This window comes from Myotis daubentonii, chromosome 7 (assembly GCF_963259705.1).
Source record: "Myotis daubentonii chromosome 7, mMyoDau2.1, whole genome shotgun sequence".
Lineage (NCBI taxonomy): Eukaryota > Metazoa > Chordata > Mammalia > Chiroptera > Vespertilionidae > Myotis > Myotis daubentonii.
Genome location: NC_081846.1, coordinates 57,222,484 through 57,241,857, shown reverse-complemented (window position 1 = coordinate 57,241,857; position 19,374 = coordinate 57,222,484). Strand labels below are relative to the sequence as shown.

Sequence of the window (19,374 nt, the reverse complement as noted above, 5' to 3'; positions counted from 1 at the left end):
ACATGCTGGGCCATGAGATAGTTGAGCACTAGGCACTCTTTCTACCTCTTCTACCCTTTAATACATTTACTCAGCTTCAGTCATTTGACCACCACCTTCACAATTTACTAATGCACTAAATATAGATCAATAAAATATGTTATATATGTAAATATTACACACACACAAACAGCTCCCCAGATACTTTAATGTTAGGGAAATACAGCTCCAGTAATTCATCTGCCTCACCCAAATCACACCTAATAACTGTGCTTCATGCCTTTTGTCAGAGTGTACTCTTGCCCAAACTCATATTCAGACCTGGGAGGTATTACATTTACTTATGCTTTTTTCTTTTGGTGTGGAGGGGGAAGTATATTAACCTCCAAACACAGCAATCACAACTGATACTTATTTAACTTTCTGTTATCTTAACTAGTTATTTGTTATTAGAGGCCCGATGCACGAAATTCATGCATGGGTAGGGTCCCTAGGCTTGGCTGGCAATCAGGGCCAATCTGTGGGGCGACTGGCGGGGTGATTGGGGGGGGGGGGCTGCTGACACCCACCTTGGCCGGCCTGGCACCGCCCACTCGTCAGCCCTGCCCCCCACCGCCACCTGCTTGCCAGCCGGCCCTGTCTCCTGCCACCACCACCAGTCACCTCCCTCTGCAGGGTGACTAGTGGAGCAATCAGGGGCCCCCACTGGCACCTGCCTTGGCTGGCCTGGGGCCTGCAGGCTGGGGGTAGCTTCTGTGTTGAGCATCTGCCCCCTGGTGGTCAGTGCACATCATAGCGACTGGTCATTCCACCGGTTGTTCTGCCATTTGGTCGATTTGCATATTAGGTTTTAACTATATAGGACTAGAGGCCCACTACACTAAAATTTGTGCACTTGGGGGGGGGGGTCCCTCAGCCCAGCCTATGCCCTCTTGCAGTCTGGGACCCCTCAAAGGATGTCCACCTGCTGGCTTAGGCCCGCTCTCTGGGGGGATCGGGACCAAGCTGGCAGTCAGACATCCCTTTGGCAGCCCGGCAGCCCTCGGGGGATGTCCACTTGCCAGCAGGGAGCAGACCTAAGCTATAGTTGGACAACTTTAGTGCTGCTAAGGAGGCAGGAGAGGCTCCCACCACCACTGCTGTGCTGGCAGCTATCAGCCTGGCTTGTGGCTGAGCAGAGCTCCCCCTGTGGGAACGCACTGACCACCAAGGGGCAGTTCCTGCATTGAGCGTCTGCCCCCTGGTGGTCAGTGTGGGTCACAGTGACCAGTCATTCCCAGTCTTTCTGCTGTTAGGGTCAATTTGCATATTACCCTTTTATTATATAGAATAGAGGTCTGGTGCACGGTGGAGGCTGACTGGTTTGCCCTGAAGGGTGTCCCGGATCAGGGTGGGGGTCCCGCTTGGGTGCCTGGCCACCCTGGGTAAAGGGCTGATGGCTGTTTGCAGCTGGTCACACCCCCTTCAGGGTGGGGGTCCCCACTGGGGTGCCTGGCCAGCCTTGGTGAGGGACTGATGGCTGCCTTTAGACTGCCCAAGCCCCCCCGGCTACCGAAGCTCCCAGCCTTTTCTTTTTTTGTTTTTGTTTTTATTCGCTCCTGCTCCGTGGCCATGGTGACTGGAAGCAGGTATCTAGGGCCTCCATCATTGGGGCAACCAAGTCTCCTGCTTGCTCCAGCTCCGTGGCTGCTGGACGCCATCTTGGTTGGGTTAATTTGCATATAGTCACTCTGATTGGCTGGTGGGCATGGCTTGGGGCGTAGCAAAGGTACGGTCAGTTTGCATGTTTGTCTATTATTAGGTAAGATTGTTATTGTTATTATTTTGAAGGTTTTATTTTAGATGTGCCTGCTTTTCAGCCATGGCAATAAGCTATAATATGGTAGAAAACTGAAATTTCATTGTATGAATAAAAGAGTAAATTGATTTATTTCATATTTTTCTAAATAGTTATTGATGCCCTCTAGAAGTTTGATTGTAAGTAAATAATGGGCTAAATGACAGTTTTGCTGCTACTTTTATTGTAGAGTTTAACTGTTGTCTTCTCATTACCAGTTTGCACACAAAGATACTGAATGCAATATGAAAACCATCCTGTTTTAAATTTGGCAGTCCTACTCTGAGAGAGGCAGGGTGGCTTAAATGTAAAGAAACAAAATAGTTACAAGGTCTTCAGTCTACTTTGTCTTTGTCTAGGTCTTGACAAAAGAAACATCTTTCTTCAATTTTCTTGGTTTCCTAAATAAGAATAGATTACACAAAAGGACCAAAGATTGAATGTCTGTTATTGTTCCTCATATTTCTTTAATATTTTGCACATACTTGCAAACAATTGTTCTACCTTTTTTATTATAAATTTGACCTGAAAAGTTTAGCACTTTGAAAGCTTTTCAGCAATGTGAGCTGTTAGCCTAGCAGTGGTTTGATCTCTCACTACCTGGGAGAGCTCCCTGCCTACTCAGGTGTTGTCAGAATGTTACAGTCTGTGGAAGTGCCAGAAAAGGAGACCAGCTGCTGAATTTTGTTTTTATACAGCTAATTCCTGCAGAGTCATTTTCTAAGAGCTCAGGATGCCCTAGGCAGAAAAGATTTTCATTTCTTTTTTATTCAGTTCAACAGAATCAGAAATGCTTGTTTTTTTCTGGTTGGTTTGTTGGTTGGTTGGTTGGTTGGTTGCTTGTTTTTTAACCTGTACTAGGGATAGTAAGCTGTTTGAAAGTAAAAACATAAAAATGAAAACAAGCCAAAGCTTTTTAAGTTTAGATGCTCCAAGAAGTAGCTTCCCCAACTCCTGGGAAAGAATTGTCTTATTTTACAAAACATTTTATTTTCCCAGGCTGGTTGGGAAGAAGACTGAGATGCTTCCTTAGAAATAATAAAGTTGGTCTGACCCATTTATGCTCCGTTGTTACCTTGCCTTCCTGTGGGCCTTCTCACTTCATTATTCTGTATTTTCTAGCTTATCAGGACTGCATACATACTGTCTAAAAACATAATGATCTTCCTTTTGTCTTTTATAAAGAAGAAGGCTTGTCGCTTTTTGTTTTGGCTTTGTCTTTTTCTTAGCCTTGCATTTTTTATAACCATTAATTTTTGTGTGTTTTACGTATATTCTGCTAAAAAGGGGTGAAGAGGGAATGTTATCTCAGTGTTCCTTAATTTTTTATTAAATGTGCATTTTTTTCATCTTCATATTTTTTAACAATTTATGTGTCTGTACAGTCTCTTATGTTCCACTAAAGTTTGAGGTAGTTAAGAATCCTATCTAAGAAAGGACAAACGGTAATTGACAGTACCTTCGCTACGCTTCCCATTGGCTAATCCAGGTGATATGCAAATTAACTGCCAAGAAAGATGGCGGTTAATTTGCATACGTAGGTGCAATGATGGGAGGCGAAAGGGGAAGGACAGAAGAACGGTGATCAGAAACCCAGGTGGCAGGCAAGAACCAGGGGGCCGCCTTTGCCCACCCCCCAACCGGTGATCGCGATCAGAAAACTGGGTTGCAGGCAAGGCAGCACCCCTGGGACCCAGGAGCCGCCATGCCCAAGCTCCGTGATCCTGATCGTGAAAGTCGAGGCATGCCTAAGGATTTTTTGTACATGTCCCACAGTCTAAAAGCAGAGTCAGAATCAAGAAGTGGAGTCTTACCTCAGCGCTGGGGTGTTTAAAAGTTTGTAAAAATAGCAGTTCCATTGTGGAGTCCACCACCATGTTTGCCCCGATGTGCTGGGGTCCAACCCCAGCAGGTCCAGGGGTCCCCAAAGGTGTGGACGGAGTCGGCGAAGAAGGAATGACACTGAGATAGTGTTCAGTTGATCAGCAGTCTAGCCAGGATCTCCAGCCAGGATCTCCAGCCAAGTTCTGGTCTGGATCTCCAGAGAGGTTCTGCTTAGGATCTCCAGCCAGGTTCTGTGTCCATGTTCTCTTGCTAGGTTCTCCAGGTTCTCCAGCCAGGTTCTGTAGCCATGTTCCCTCGCTAGGTTCTCCAGCCAGGTTCTGTCCAGGTTCTCCAGCCAGGTTCTGTCCAGGTTCTCCAGCCAGGTTCTGTCCAGGTTCTCCAGCCAGGTTCAGTCACCAGGTTCTAGTCAGGTTCTCTTGCCAATTTCTGTAGTCAGGTTCAGTCCAGGATCTTTTGCCATGTTCTCTCGCTAGGTTCTGTCTCTAGGTTCTGAGGCCAGTTTCTGTCCAGGATCTTTTGCCATGTTCTCTCCAGCGAAGTTCTTCTGTCTCTAGAGAACGTTCTGTGTAGGTTCTGTGCCTAGGTTCTGTCTCTCTTGGTTCTTACTTCTAAGTTCTGTGTTCTAAGTTCTGTCTCTTTCTGTCTTGTTACACCTGTATTTATACCAGTTGATTCAATCCTATCAATCTCTATTACAAAGGTTAGGGCGTTTCTTATCTCCATTCCAGGGAGAAAAGATTATGTAGTTTAAGCATGATTGTTCGTAGTTAAAGTGATTAATTACCCTCCTGGCACTTAGTTGAGAGGTTTTATTCCCTCCCTAACTTCAGGGGAAAATCCCTACCTGGGGAAACAACCTTTCTCGGAGGGGTGACCTTGGTTAAAACACAGCACCAAGAAGGTGAGCAAACATATTAAGAACAGTATGCCATATATGCCAGGTCCCTTGAAACAGCAAGCATGAACCGGCTCCCGGCACCGATGGGAGGCATGCTGAGGACTTCCAGGGAAGCCCTATAACCTCCAGGCGGCGACAGCAGCTCTGGAGAGGGAAAAACTGCAGCACTTCCCGTGTCCGAGGTGCTAGCACTGCAAATCTTGGCCTATCTCCAGCACAGCAGAGAAAGGCTAAGAGAGGAGAGGTGGGTATGGTGGCTCCAGTGGTCCAAATCCAGTCCTTGTCTGCGTTACCTAGCCTCGGCGCCCTCCAGAGCAGCCTCAGTGCCAGTGCAGAGGAGGCTTTGGAAAGGGTGGTAGTGAGGAGAATGCCTCTGACTCTGCATACCCAGTGAAACTGCTGTCAGGAGCCTTTCTAGGGCTGGCAGGAAAACACGGCAATGAGTGAAGAATAATGTCTCAAAATGAAGAGGTTAGTTTTTTTTCCTCATCAGCAAAATGTGAATATTACCTAACCCACAGACTTTGCAAGAATTAATTGAAATAAAATTCCAGAAGTCGTATAATGGCTGGGCTGAAGTAGATAGGTTGGTTGAGCATGAGCGTGGTCCTGTGCATGGAAAGGTTGCAGGTTCGATTCTAGGTCAGGGCACATACCTGGGTTTCAGGTTGGATCCCTGATCGGGGCTCCTAAGGAAGGCAACTGCAGGGATGTTTCTTACATTGATGTTTCTCTCTATCCCTCTCCCTTCCACTCTCTCTAAAAATCAATGGAAAAATGAACTAATGCCATATCTACAAACGTGGATAACCTAAAATAAAATAAAAAAGTCGGGGGGGGGGGGCGCCCTAACTGGTTTGGCTCAGTGGATAGATCATCAGCCTGCAGACTGAAGGATTCCAGGATCAATTCTGGTCAAGGGCATGTACCTTGGTTGCAGGCACATCCCCCAGTTGGGGGTGTGCAGGAGGCAGCTGATGGATGTTTCTCTCTCATTGATATTCCTAACTCTCTATCCCTCTCCTTTCCTTTCCATTAAAAAAATCGATATATTTAAAAAAAAAAAACACAGGCAAAAGAGGTTGAATATGTACTATATAATTTAAAGTATTTTTAAAAATATAACTTTTTAGGGGCATATATGTTATCTATACTAAAAAAAAGGTAATATGCTAATTAGACCAGCCATCTTTCGGAAATCCATCCAGACATCCTTCTGGACAAAGCCACTGTGTTGGGGGCCAAGGCAGAAGCTGTTACAGGCAATCAGGCTGGCAGGGGAGGGCACTTAGTGGCAACCAGGCCGCCAGGGGAGGGCAGCTAGGGGTGACCAGGCTGGTAGGGGAGGGCAGTTAGGGGCAATCAGGCTTGCAGGCAGAGGCAGTTAGGGGTGATCAGGCAGGCAGACGGAGGTGGTTAGGGGTGATCAGGCAGGCAGGCAGAGAGGTTAGGGGTGATCAGGCAGAGGTGGTTTGGTGCGATCAGGCAGGTAAGTAGGTGAGCTGTTAGGAGCCAGCAGTCCCAGATTGCGAGAGGGGTCCCGGATTGGAGATGGTGCAAGCTGGGCTGAGGGACTCCTCCCATGCACGAATTTCGTGCACCGGGCCTCTAGTAATATAATAAAAAAATAAAATAAACACCAGAATCACAGAAAAATACATATTACAATAATAGGTCTTGAGGAAAATGAGCATACAAATAGATGCACATGTAATTATACTTCTTCATGATGGAAAACATTGTGCAGAACAGCTTTCAAAGAGAAAACCTTGGACTTCCCTCCAAGAAAAAGCAAACCAGTTCAGTCATAGAAATAACCATACACTGTGTGTGCCACCCACCAGGAAGAAGCTGTTGAAGCCATAAATTGAATTCTTTTATCAAAGTTATCATTGGTTGTTGCTTAAATCTGCCAGCCCCATCCTGTAAAGTGAATTTTGTCACAAATCACAACGTCACAGTTTTTCAGTTCCAGGGGGAAGAAAATTAGGAGATCCTAGGCTAGGTTGTTGCTGGCTTTGAGGGAGGGGGAGCGCATCCACCTGAAAACCCGCCCCTCCCCCCCCTCCCTCTCCTTGTAGATTTAGGAGGAGTAGAGCTGATGCCACTGTCCCCACCAGGCCAGAGTCAGGCTCTCTTTCACTTGAAGAAAATGTTCAGGAAATAGTTGCAGGAGCAGAAATTATGTAACTCGAGTAAGTGATTGGGAATTAATACTCATAGATAGGAAATTAAAGAGATTTAAAGATGGGAGTATCTAATAAAGCAGCGAATTATCAAAGGACACAGGATCTCAAAAATGGGGAGATTTCTGGTTGACCCAGAGGCATAAAGGATGAATAGACTTAGTTGGATCTTTTACAATAGGTAATGCATAGGAGAGAAAATATTAACAATTCCATGCAGTTAGGATATTTGATATTTGAAAATAACTATAAAAGGGAAGGGAAATGGTTATGATAAAAGCAATTTTAAATTAATAAAATTATTTAATTTTACAGTGCCACATTCATTTATTATATAATATGTATTGAAGTACCATCATTTTAACATACTATCCATTTATATCATGATTTTGTGGTACATACTGACATAGTTAATATATACTAGTACTATATCGGGGTTAGGTTTTGTATTTTATTTCTATAGTTAAATTTTGTGTCTAAAATGTGTGGACACAAGTTTCTTTCACTGGGGTAGGTTTAGAAAAGAATAATAATACTGAGGATAAATGACAAATGAAAGACTAGCCCTAAGTCAATTTTTCTTTTTTCCTTCATCTGGAACAAATAATTTACAACACAAAAAACCATCAGCACATCTTAAGACTCCAACTTAAATGGGAACACTTTATGCCTCAGTAGGAATGTACTGAATTTATAAAGTAGCTACAGTAGGAAGTTATATTATACTTGTTTATAAATAGGCTATTAGAGTAGCAATCATGTATAAAGGACTATTTTTTTAGGGTTTTGGATATTTTTTATTATGGCTATAAACTGTACAGACGACAAAATTGTATCAGATAATCCTTGCTGTTTCTCTTCTAAATACCAGGAGGAATGCAAATTTCTGTTAAAATCATCCCTAAAGTTCAAGTTTTTCCTCCCTTACATGCAGACCTTTTTAGCCCCAGGGCTGTAACAGTCTTCTTATCACAACTGCAGTGCTATAGCTTCCTGACCATCACTCTAAGGGGTCTCTTAACTTTTTAATGTTTTGTTATAAAAGCAAGGCATGCTTCTTATTTTAAAAAGTAAGTCTAGAAGAAATTGGAGTAAAAGGTAAAAATTTCCTTCATTCCTACATCTCCCCCATACCATGGTCATTGGCTCACCCACTGGGCTTAGGTCCTCTCCATAGAAGTTTTATGACATGAAGAAAGAAAGACCACCTATATATACAAACATCACAAACTTGCTTATCTCCTGTTTGTTCCCTAGAACCAATTTGTTCTTCCCATAGAAGCCTTTTCTCCCCCTCCCTCTCCCTTATTATATTAGCTTCTAACTTTAGCCATTGGTGCGGAATGCTATTAAATGTAAACTGTGGTTGAAATATAAAATTTAAAAAAATAAGAAAAGCTCCAGGAAAGTATCTGTTGAATTGCTGATGCTTTTGTTTAACATAATCTTCATGCCAACTCTCTCGAGGTCCAAATGGGTCCCCATAATTATATATTCCTACATATACTTATCTATGCCTACTATGTTAGCAGGGTATAGGAATGTAAATCTTTATGAACATTTTAAATTCTAATAAGTTATTAGGCTTTAAAGTATTTGTTTTAAATTTCCTTATACATTTTATGGATAGATTAAACAGTATATTTAAGGAAATAATTATTAAATCAGAACAATCCGTGGAGACTTCAATCATTACCAGTGATAATCTTACTTTTTTATTAATTGTTGTTTTTTTTGTCTAAAGTTTTACATATGTCTCCTTTTTCCCCAATTGACTCCCCCACCACCTCAGTGTCTGTGTCCATTGGTTATGCTAATATGCATGCATACTTTTTTAGTTCTTATGAAAATTAGAAATCAACCTGATCTTGGAATTTAATACAATTGTCGTATTTCCTTTCAATTTTCTTCTTTTATATCTGGTTCAAAATGATCAGATGCATTTGCTATCAACAAAAATGCAACAACCAGCCAGTCAGTGTTACTCAATGGTTGAGCATCAACCTATGAACCAGGACACGATTCGATTCCTGGTCAGAGCACATGTCCAGGTTTCAGTCTTAATCCCCAGTAGGGGGCATGCAGGACTCAGCCAATCAATGATTCTCATCAATAAAAAAATATATTTTTTGAATGCAACAACCACTGCCAAAACAAGCAAAAACCAAACTTTTTAATCACCGTTGGAGGTAATTTGGGTACAAACATCTCACTCTGGAGGTTCCTAAACTTTGCTGCACATTAGAATTGCATGTGGAGCTGTTAAAATTTGATGCCCAGGCCTCCCCCTACATAACTCAAAAATCTGGGGCCTGAACCAACATCAGTAGACTTTAAAGAGTCCCAAGTGATTTCACTCTGTAGTTTGTGCACCACTGCCTTATTCATAATTAATTTAATTTAATTACTGGTAATTAAAGAGAAGAATTAAATTTCCTATCCTATACAGATTGTATTTCAGGATAACCAAATAACCCTAGACTTACTAACTCCATGAAGATTTCTAAAATATGCCAAAAGAATTCCTCCTGATAAATGTAGAAAGAGCAGTAAACTTTGAAGGAAAAAAAAATCACCAGTATGCATCCCCTAATGAAATAATTGATTCAAGCAAAGATTATCAATGCATGCAAAAACCTCTATATTCTCACGCCTCGCTTCACATTAGGATCACCTTGGGAGCTTTTTAAATTTCTAATATTTAGACTATAACTTCAGTTGATGGAATATCTGGGTGTGGGACTCAGTCAGCAGTAGTTTCTAAGCCCTGACCCAAGGTGATTGCAGTGTGCAGCAAGGGCTGGGAACCATTGTTCTGGGAGAACAGTGGAGGGTGAACTTAAAATAGAAGGGTCAGACTGCCATTACTTGAGTTGGCTGTTTAATCTTAACAACTGTAAAAGTAGAGATATGACATGATGTGAAATACTCAACATCATCCATAAACCACAAAAGTTTGACCTGAAAGCTTTGAGCTCTAACTTTCTGCTTACAGAACATATTAAAGTTAGAGGATGTATAAACGCCACCCTGAGAAACCCCTCGCACAAATTCTGAATGTGGAGCATCCTGTGTGAGTCCACTATGGTCCCTTCTGTGAGCCAAGAAAATGAAAAGGGGGGAATCTTTTTAGATTTAAGGGACTTAAGTAGCAGTCACATTCAAATACAGTCACTGAACCTCATTTCAGCCTGACCTAATATAAGCCAACTGAAGAAAGACATTTCTGAAACATCAGGAAAATTTGGTCTGAACTTATAATGTAGCATTATGGAATAATTGTAGTTTTGTAAAGTCCTTGTTTTATAGAGTTACATATAGAAGTATTTAGAGTTTAGATGATCTGATGTGAGGGGTCTTATTTTAAAATTCTGTAACAGGAAAAGATAAATGAAACATTAAAATACGGCATTAATATTATAATCATTAAATCTGGGAAGAGGGTTAATTTTACCTTTCTCTCTACTTTTATATATCTGAAAACTTTAATTAAAAAAAGGGTTCAAAAATTGGGTGACATGTTAAAGCCAGCAAACTGTACTCTGAAGTTTAGCCCTAACATAGAATGAGACCTGCTATGAGATATGACATGAGTTTCTCCGCTAATGGATGCTATTTAATTTGTGTTTCTGCATAGTTGGGATTTTGTTAAGTGAATCCTTATAGAGCAAAATTCCCTGCCATGTGCTGGCCTCAGCCTTTCTGGTAGACTAGAACTCTATATTTATCACTGTGCCTATGCATGGGTGGCAGCCATGAGATGGGTATACTAGCATTTTGCTTTCATCAACACCTATGTGAATGTTTCTAAGCCATCTATAATAATAAAAGCATAATATGCTAATTAGATCAGACGTCCAAGGGAAGCCCGGGTCCCGGCAGCCAGGGGAAGGAAGGCCTACTCTTGCATGGATTTCATGCATTGGGTCTCTGGTTTATATATGATACACCAACACATTCCCAAAATGCTTACTATAAGTGAGTTAGTGCTTTGTAAAAATCAAATATCCAGTTTTAACTTTTAAAATTTCTCATGTTTTAGTGATATGTGAAAAAACATTCTGTTAACCTATATAATAAAGAGGTAATATACAAATTGGCCGTCACACCCTCACGCAAGATGGCCAGCAGGGGAGGGTAGTTGTGGGCAATCAGGCCAGCAGGGGAGGACAGTTGGGGGTGACCAGGCCTGCAGAGGAGCAGTTAGGTGTCGATCAGGCTGGCAGGGGAGTGGTTAGGGTGTGCTCAGGCAGGCAGGCAAGCTGTTGGAAGCCAGCAGTCCCAGATTGTGAGAGGGATGTCCAACTGCCAGTTTAGGCCCGATCCCTGTGGGGTCCCATATTGGAGAGGGTGCAGACTGGGCTGAGGGATGCTCCCCCACCCCACCCCAGTGCACATATTTCTTGCTCTGGGCCTCCAGTCTAAAATAAAACCGAAATTATCAAGTCAGAAAGCCCTCCTTTTTTCATTACCGCCTTCTCAACACAGAGAGCCACACTTCCTCAGTTTAAAATTACTGCTTTGGGGAGTATCAGAAAGGCTACCATCTATTATTCCACATTTTATTCTTATGCCAGAGTTAGTTTGCATTTAGTTTGAGCTTAGTAATCTTTACTAAAAAAGATAATTCAGTAGAAAAGTATAGAGAAACCAGTTTCAGACAACCATTCATATATTTTGATGGTAAATATATATGCAGTTTTTAAAAGGTTTTTATTTAACAAAAGAAATCTATCTTGTGTTTCTCACTAACAAATATTCCCATTTTTATATTTAACATATTTTTTCTAAAAGGAATGAAATGTGTCTTTGAAAAGATATTTTAGTGTGACTTTTCAGCACTTATTTCCATAGATCACCAACTTTTACATCATAGTGAATCCCTTATTTTTTTTCCAGCTGTCTCTATAGGAAGCGAGAGCCCCATGGCCTTTTATGAACACCACTTCTTGCACTCAGTATTGGACAATCCATGTGTGATGCATTTTTTCATCTTTATATTTTTAAATTCCTTGTTTTTTAAGTTTTCCTCTTACAGATATGGAGTATAAAATTTTTATGGTTTGTGTGATACCTATATTTTAATTAGTACCCAGCTAAACATACTTAATATGACTATTTGTGGGAATTATTTTTTTTCCTAAAAATTATTTTTAATCATTTTGTATCTCTGAATATTTATGACCAGGAGATCTTCATGGTAATATATAAAACTAAATTACTACTCAGATTTGTCATTGTTAGAAATAAAATCAAACACTTTATACCAGTTTTTACATAGACAAAGTTTGCTCAAACTATGAAATTGAATCCAAATAGCTGAGCTTTTTCAGTAGTAGATTAATTGATGTTTAAAGCAAGGTTTAAAGTGAACTTTACTAATGGTTTCTATTTTTTTAGGTTTCTCACACAACATTTTCTCCATGAGTGAAATATTTAGAGCCATGTCTTCATATTTAAGTGATGTTATAGGCTGGTGTAAACACAAGAACCTAGATATACTCAAGAGAACCAGACTAGGAATAGTTTCAGGAAACATGGTCTTTTGCCTGTTCTTGTATGTCTTCACTTCCATTAAAACCCACCTTTTCAGGGATATTAGGTGTTTATAGTAGTTTATGTTTGAGCCAACAAACTCCAGGTATCTGTAATTTTCTTTTTAAAAAATATGTTTTTATTGATTTTTAGAGAGAGAGGAAGGAAGAGAGAGAGAGAAACATCAATTGGCTGCCTCCTGCTGGAGATCAAGCCTGCAACTCAGGCATGTGCCCTGACCGGAAATTGAACCAGCAATCTCTTGGTGCATGGGTCAGTGCTCAACCACTGAATACACTGGCTGGGCATATCTATAATATTCCTAAAGCATCAGTGCATGTCCATCTATATCTTGTATAGACCAAAAGATGTTCTTATGTTTTATGTTTCCATCAGCTTATTTACATTTTCACTCTGAAACAGTATTTTCCAATGATCTCATTTCCTCCAATGATAAGATTACCTACTGTAGGTTACCTGAGTCTTATACATCAGAGAAGTTACAGAAGAGGAGTTTTTTTCAGGGCCATGTTCCACATCCCCTTTCATAATTTAGCAGAGAATGTTATACTTCTTAGCCGTAGAAGGCACGGGAATATTTCTGCAGCTCTGTGGAAAGTAGACTCCTTCCTGAACCTATTGTCCTACAGGAAGTAAGAGTTCCATGGCCATACAGGAAGTTCCCCATACGACAAAATGTTTTGCTTGTAGGTTTTACAAAGTGTTTTCCCTCTGAGTATGATAGCTAAACTCAACTCATAGGCCAGAATTTAAGAAGAGTATCATTTGCCTTAATACTGCATACTGCTACCATCCCAAGAGTCCTGCCAAAACTCACACCACACGATCTTTTATGTAAGGCACATTTATAAACACCGAGCAACTCGGGACAGGCACAAACAATGAGAATCTCACATAAGGTCACAGTATCCGGACTGTGAAAGACTAGTTACAGGTTTGTATATACTACAAATCTCCTTACTGATCTCTATGTTCCTGTTGCCATGGTGATTTTACACACAGTACAGACCGCCATCACTTTATGGAGCATGAACAGTAAGACATAGATTAACAAAGCAGAGGCATTTTAATAATTTGAAGTTCTTCAGAGAGACCTTGGGATTTTTACTGAGCATATTTTTATTCAATTTTGTTATATATTTGGGAGGTACATCACAGAAAAGATAAAATAATTTGCTTTGTATTTCATCTTTTTCTATTAACTTAATGGAGTAGATAATATACCAAATTTTCTTGTACCTACAGCATTATTGTTCCTTATCCAGTAATATGTTTTTAGCTGCAACCTTCTACTTTTTCTTTTTTGTGTAAAATTGGGGCACTCAGATGAAATATAACAGGCAAGAAGGAACGTGCTTCCAATAATCTTCCAGTCTTAAACAGATGGAGATTATTTCATTCTACCTTGAAGCTTGTTCAAGTTCTATATTTTTAGATATGCATTTTCTTGGAAGATGCTAATTTGATGTTTGAAAATGCCCCATAGTATATTTCTGGTGTCTCAAAAAACATGTTTGTGATTTTCTTAAAAAGGGAACCACATGTTCTTTAGTACACAGATTAAAGAAGTAGCATTCATATTCTGTTTGTCATTTTTACTTATAAAAATATCTCTTGATTTCATGTTCTGATTGTGCTGTATCACAACATGCCAACTATTTAATTATAGTCTACAGCACCAATCTTGAAGTGATTAACCCCATCATATCTGCAGTCTCTCGGGTAAATTTGACTAGTGTCTTCTTCCATTCCACACAGCAGATGCTGTGAAAAGACATTCCTTTTAAAGTAAGATTGCACAAATAACGCATCATTAATAATTGTGAACCTTACCATACTGCAAAGAGCATTTTATTCAGTAATGAGTAAATGGGTCTTCTGTTTATCTGAGGGAGGCTGACTGTGTACATACATTTAGATGTGTGTATAGAATTTGTGAATTACAAGTTTTTAAAGAAGCAGTAAATAGTAGTAAAACTAGTTTGAAAACAACTTAACTTAGTTTTAATGATGGAGAAGATACATCAGTATCTTTTTGTCTTTGCGGATACACATTATCATTGGGCCGGCTCCATTATAAAAGTAGAAAAATGACCAAAGACCATTCATGTATAGAATTGGGTGGTTTTATAGTTCATATTGAGTAAATCTCTTAAATCAACTTTTTAAAACTTTTAACTTTTCCATTTACTCATAGATAAAGGAAAAAACCTATGACCTGTTCTGTAAGCCCAGCTATTTAAATCTTCCAGTTGGATTTAGGGAACATGGGAATCTAGTAATTTAGTGTCCCTGTTAGCTACTAGTGTCCTTTCTACATATTTTTTCTGAGGCATTTTCATTAGTGTAGAATCATGAATGTCACAATTTGTGCTTACTCTATGATTATTTTAAATGGCTTCTCTTAAAGAAGAGTTTAAATGAACACAATTGCTTGTCATGCGGTTTTTGAGAAAATTTCCCATTGTATGAAGAAACACATTTTTAGGGTACCTCTTTCTCTTTCTGTATTTAAATAATAACTTCCAATAGTTTAAAACTAAAAGGTGGAGGCATACACAAATTAATGGTTTCTGTTTTCCATGGTGATAATTTTTAGATGCTGACAACGCATGCCACCTAGTGTTCCCAAGCCAAAGCTTTGATGTATTGGTTTTCCAGGTGTTATCTTTTACTAAAGATGAAGCTCAGAACTCAATAAACATTGTTTTCTTTTAAAAATACAGTATATTTTATTCATGTATGAGAAGTCTTAAAGCCACCACAGTGATACTTCCCTATCCATACTTTGTTGCTGTTTCATATTTTATTTCCCAGTGTCACATTCCTGGACGAAACAAAGGTGAACTGCACATAGCTCTGATTTTAGCCACCTCTTCTATAGCTCTTCCCAGGCACTCCAAGTCTTTGCAAAAGTTTTCTAGCCTAACAGACTGTGTATTTTACATAATCCTATATAATAAAACCCTAATATGCAAATCAACCAAACAGGGGAATGACCGGTCACTATGACATGCACTGACCACCAGGGGCCAGACAACGCAGGAGCTGCCCCAGGTCAGGGGCAGTTCCTGTGCTGAGTGTCTGTCGTCGTCTCTTCCCCCCCACCTCTCCCCCCCCCCCCCCCCCCAAGAGAGAGGCGACTGGCAGTAGCGGCAAGGGCTGGCTGACAAGCGCCCTGCCGGTCACCTACTGCAGAGGGATGCGACCAGCAGCGGTGGTTGTGGGGGGATAGGGTCGGCCAGCAGGTGGCGCCAGGTCGCCAGCCAAGGCACTTACCAGTGGGGGGAGCCCCCCCATTGCCCTGCCCACCAGTCGCCCCACAGATGGCCCTGATCTCTGGCCAGGCCTAAGGAACCTACCCTATATATTAGGAACAGTCTCTTAGATTTAAAAATGAAAACCTGGCAAGGCTACTCTAACACTGAAAAAACAGGATGATGCAGCGATGACATGCATGGACTCTGCCTTGCACATTTTGTGGTCAGCGCTGATTCTGACACTTATAACTGTGTGACAAAGCCAATTACTTAACTTCTCTCTGCTTCAATTTTTCCACCCATAAGATGGGGAAAAATGGTACTACTGCCTCTTATAATCAGGGCAAAAAATGTAGCTGCCCATACAACAGCAAGATGCCTTTCACCTGTATGAAATGTATGGTCACTGGTGCATGCAGCATCCTGGCTTGTGAGAGGGATGTCCAACTGCTGGTTTAGGCCCAACATCCCCTGAGGGGTCCTGGATTGCGAGATGACGCAGGCCAGCCTGAGGACTCCCCCCAACCCCTTCACAAATTTTGTGCACCAGGCCTCTAGTCCTTAATAAAACTCCTTCAAGAATTGCTGAATAAGAATTTTTAGAACTCCGGAATTTCACGAAGAAGACTTACGAATGAAGCAATAACTCTATCAGCCTGATAGATACTTAGATCATGTTTCAACATGTACCGGGGAAACCATATACACTCTGTAATTTTTATTGAAATACCAAACTTCAGAACTGACACAATTCTACCACCTAAAGTATACTGTCAAATAATAAATCAAGAGGTAGGTAGTTAAAAACCTATATTAAGAATGTCAGCAAATCTTTCCTGAGGCTAGGAAACAAAGCCTTGAATTGAATTTGACATCAAGTTGAGGGGTTAGAATGTAGTGGGATTCCCCAGTTTCCCTTGTACCTTCAAAACCAGCCTGTTCAGCACTGCCTAAAAGTTTTACTTCCCTTCACACAGACAAACTTTATTGAGGACAGTAAAATAAAGCCATAGCATGATGCCAGGTGTAAATCAGCACTCAGAACTGCTATTCTTGTTGGGAGTTTGTTCAATAAATATTCACTGGGCACTACCGAGTGTTATGCACCTATCCTAGGCACCAAGGAAGCAATTAGGAAACAGTATACAGGCCAGAGTTCCTGCCCACATTGAGCTTATATTCTAGTGGAGAGGGGTAGAAGGGACAAACTGACCTGTGATAAGTGGATACTGCTTAGATCAGTAATGGCAAACCTTTTGAGCTCGGCGTGTCAGCATTTTGAAAAACCCTAACTTAACTCTGGTGCTGTGTCACATACAGAAATTTTTTGATATTTGCAACCATAGTAAAACAAAGATTTATTTTTGATATTTATTTTATATATTTAAATGCCATTTAACAAAGAAAAACAACCAAAAAAATGAGTTTGCGTGTCACTTCTGACACGTGTGTCATAGGTTCGCCATCACTGGCTTAGATCTTCCTTTAGGAAATTTTTCCTAAGCTGCTTTGGCATTCATTCATTCATTCCCTCTCCCTCTTTCTTTCCCTCTCCCTCACACATACACATGCCCTGTCTTCTCTCATAACTACATTACTAGGGCCTGGCATATAATAGGCTCTTAATAAGTAAAGGAAGAAAGTCAGAAAGGAAAGAGAAATGAAGGCATTGAAATCCTTACGATTGTTTATGGAGCTCAGTATGTGATATAAGATTTAATTCAAATCTTTGAAGTGAGAGTGAAGCAGTATTTCTGAAAAAAGAATGTTTGTTAGCAACATGAGGATGAAATTTGAGGAAAGAAAGACTTAAGATAATCACAACATGGGCAAGTGTATATTGAAGATACTAGAGAAAATAGGACATATGTAAATAAAATTGGGAAAAGGCAATATAATCTACATCACCTAAATTTACAGCATAAAAAAATAAAGAAATTGAAATAGGGGGAAAAGAGATACATTGTTCTGTTTTTAAGTTCAAGATGGAAGAATGGTACAGTTGACAGTAAAACAAGATAATGGAAGGACTAGATTTGCCCAGAGGAGACAATATCAGGTTAGATTTGTCTATATTCATTTGGAAAAAGACCAAAAGAATAAAAAAGCAAGTGGTTAAAAAATTAAAGTCTTCTTTCTTTGCAACTCTGAAGAGAGTAAAGTTTCCATTATTTTGTAACTGAAAACGATACAGCTTTCCATTGATTTTAGATGATATAAAATATGATATGAAATGCTAACCCTGTCTTCAGAAGTTTCATTACCAAGCAATAATATGAATACTATATGAGTTTAAGTTCAGACGTTTCCATTATGGAAGGTCTTTTCGAGTTCTTAGCCACCACTATCACGCAGAGTCTGTGAATCCTCTTGGAGGAAGTCACCGGAGAGGTGAGTTTTCCAAGGGAGAACATTTATTTAATATATTGTATAAATTAACTTGAGGCTAGTAGTCAAAATGAACATGACATTTAGCAAAATATATTAATAAAGTGAGTATATGAAACTCTTATAGAAAAAAGGCAAATGATTCTACAGTTAAGGTAGAAATAGTCTTGTATTAATGTAAAGGTTATACATAACTGATAAATAACTGAACCTTTGTAGTAAGTTTTTATGTAAGATTGTCCTTAGATTTAGCTAATTAAACTTGTCTTCTTACAGATGTGCCAAACCCTGGTGTAAACAAGCCTAGAGCTTCTGACACTGTCCATCCCAACAACTATCTCATCAGGACAGAGCCAGAGCCAGGCGCCCTCTATTCACCAGAGCAGACATCTCTCCATGAAAGTGAGGGTCTGTTGTGTTATCTTTTCACTATTAGATTTTCTTTTAATATTTTCTTTTTGAATATGAGCCTCAGAAGTGTAAAATAAAGGTATTTCCTGCTGGTTTCATTCCTACAGGATCATTGGGTAACTCAAGAAGTTCAACGCAGATGAATTCTTATTCTGACAGTGGATACCAGGAAACAGGAAGTTTCCACAACAGCCAGAACTTGAGTAAGGCAGACAATAGACCATCGCACTCATTCATAGCATCCACTAATAACCATCTGGTGAGGCATTCAAGAGCTGAAGGACAAACTCTGGTTCAGGTAAACCAAACACATCAAGATCCTTATAAAGAAATACCCTCCTAATTGGAATATCTGTTATAAGTATTTTTAAAAAGTAAAACTAATATGTACAATTTTGAATTTATAGAAAGGATAAAATAGTGAATACATTTTATGTTGCGCAAGTCTATGGTGTTAAGGAATTTTTAGGCATGAAACCTAAAAATATATTAATTGTTTAAATGAGCCCCTGTTAATGAATTCTGATAAATTCCAGACACAGAAGAGTAATTATTTTAAAAGAAGCAAGTTTAGTATGAGGGGAGTGAGAGAGAACTGTGTGGAAAAGACGAGCTAAAGTGTGCTCCGGGGCCCAGCGGGCAGAGCACTGGTTCCACACCTGCATGTGGAGTGACCTATCCCAACCAAAGGTTTTGCTTTCATCATTGGAATTGCTCCCTGAGAACACATGTCTTTCCTCTGCTAGCATATAGATATTTCTGCCTACAGAAGCATGACCGTTCTCTTAAGGGCTTTCTAACTTGATAATAAAAAAAATAATAATATTGCTTATATGTTTATAAAACTTCTTAGGTCCTGACTAGTTGCCACTTTATTCACTTCAGTCCACCAGCATATTCCAGAATTAATAGAAGCGGTAGGAGTTCTGAGTGTCAGTAATCAGTGAGGATAACCGTCTGTCCAAGTACCTTAGTGATTTTTCTGAACCTGAAACATGGTAAGATGATCAAACA

At 40.0% G+C, this 19,374-nt stretch overlaps 1 protein-coding gene across 12 annotated transcripts in view; it reads left to right on the top strand.

The window, feature by feature from the left end:
• Nucleotides 1–19,374, top strand: part of PKP4 (plakophilin 4) — a 252,543-nt gene that overhangs the window by 170,798 nt on the left and 62,371 nt on the right. For 10 of the 12 annotated variants that reach the window (XM_059704377.1, XM_059704373.1, XM_059704375.1 and 7 more), the window contains 2 exons: nucleotides 18,226–18,357; nucleotides 18,468–18,658. In XM_059704377.1, coding sequence (XP_059560360.1) covers nucleotides 18,226–18,357; nucleotides 18,468–18,658 — 323 coding nt within the window. The remainder of the gene's footprint in view (nucleotides 1–18,225; nucleotides 18,358–18,467; nucleotides 18,659–19,374) is intronic. The other 2 variants (XM_059704374.1, XM_059704372.1) reach the window with 1 other exon arrangement.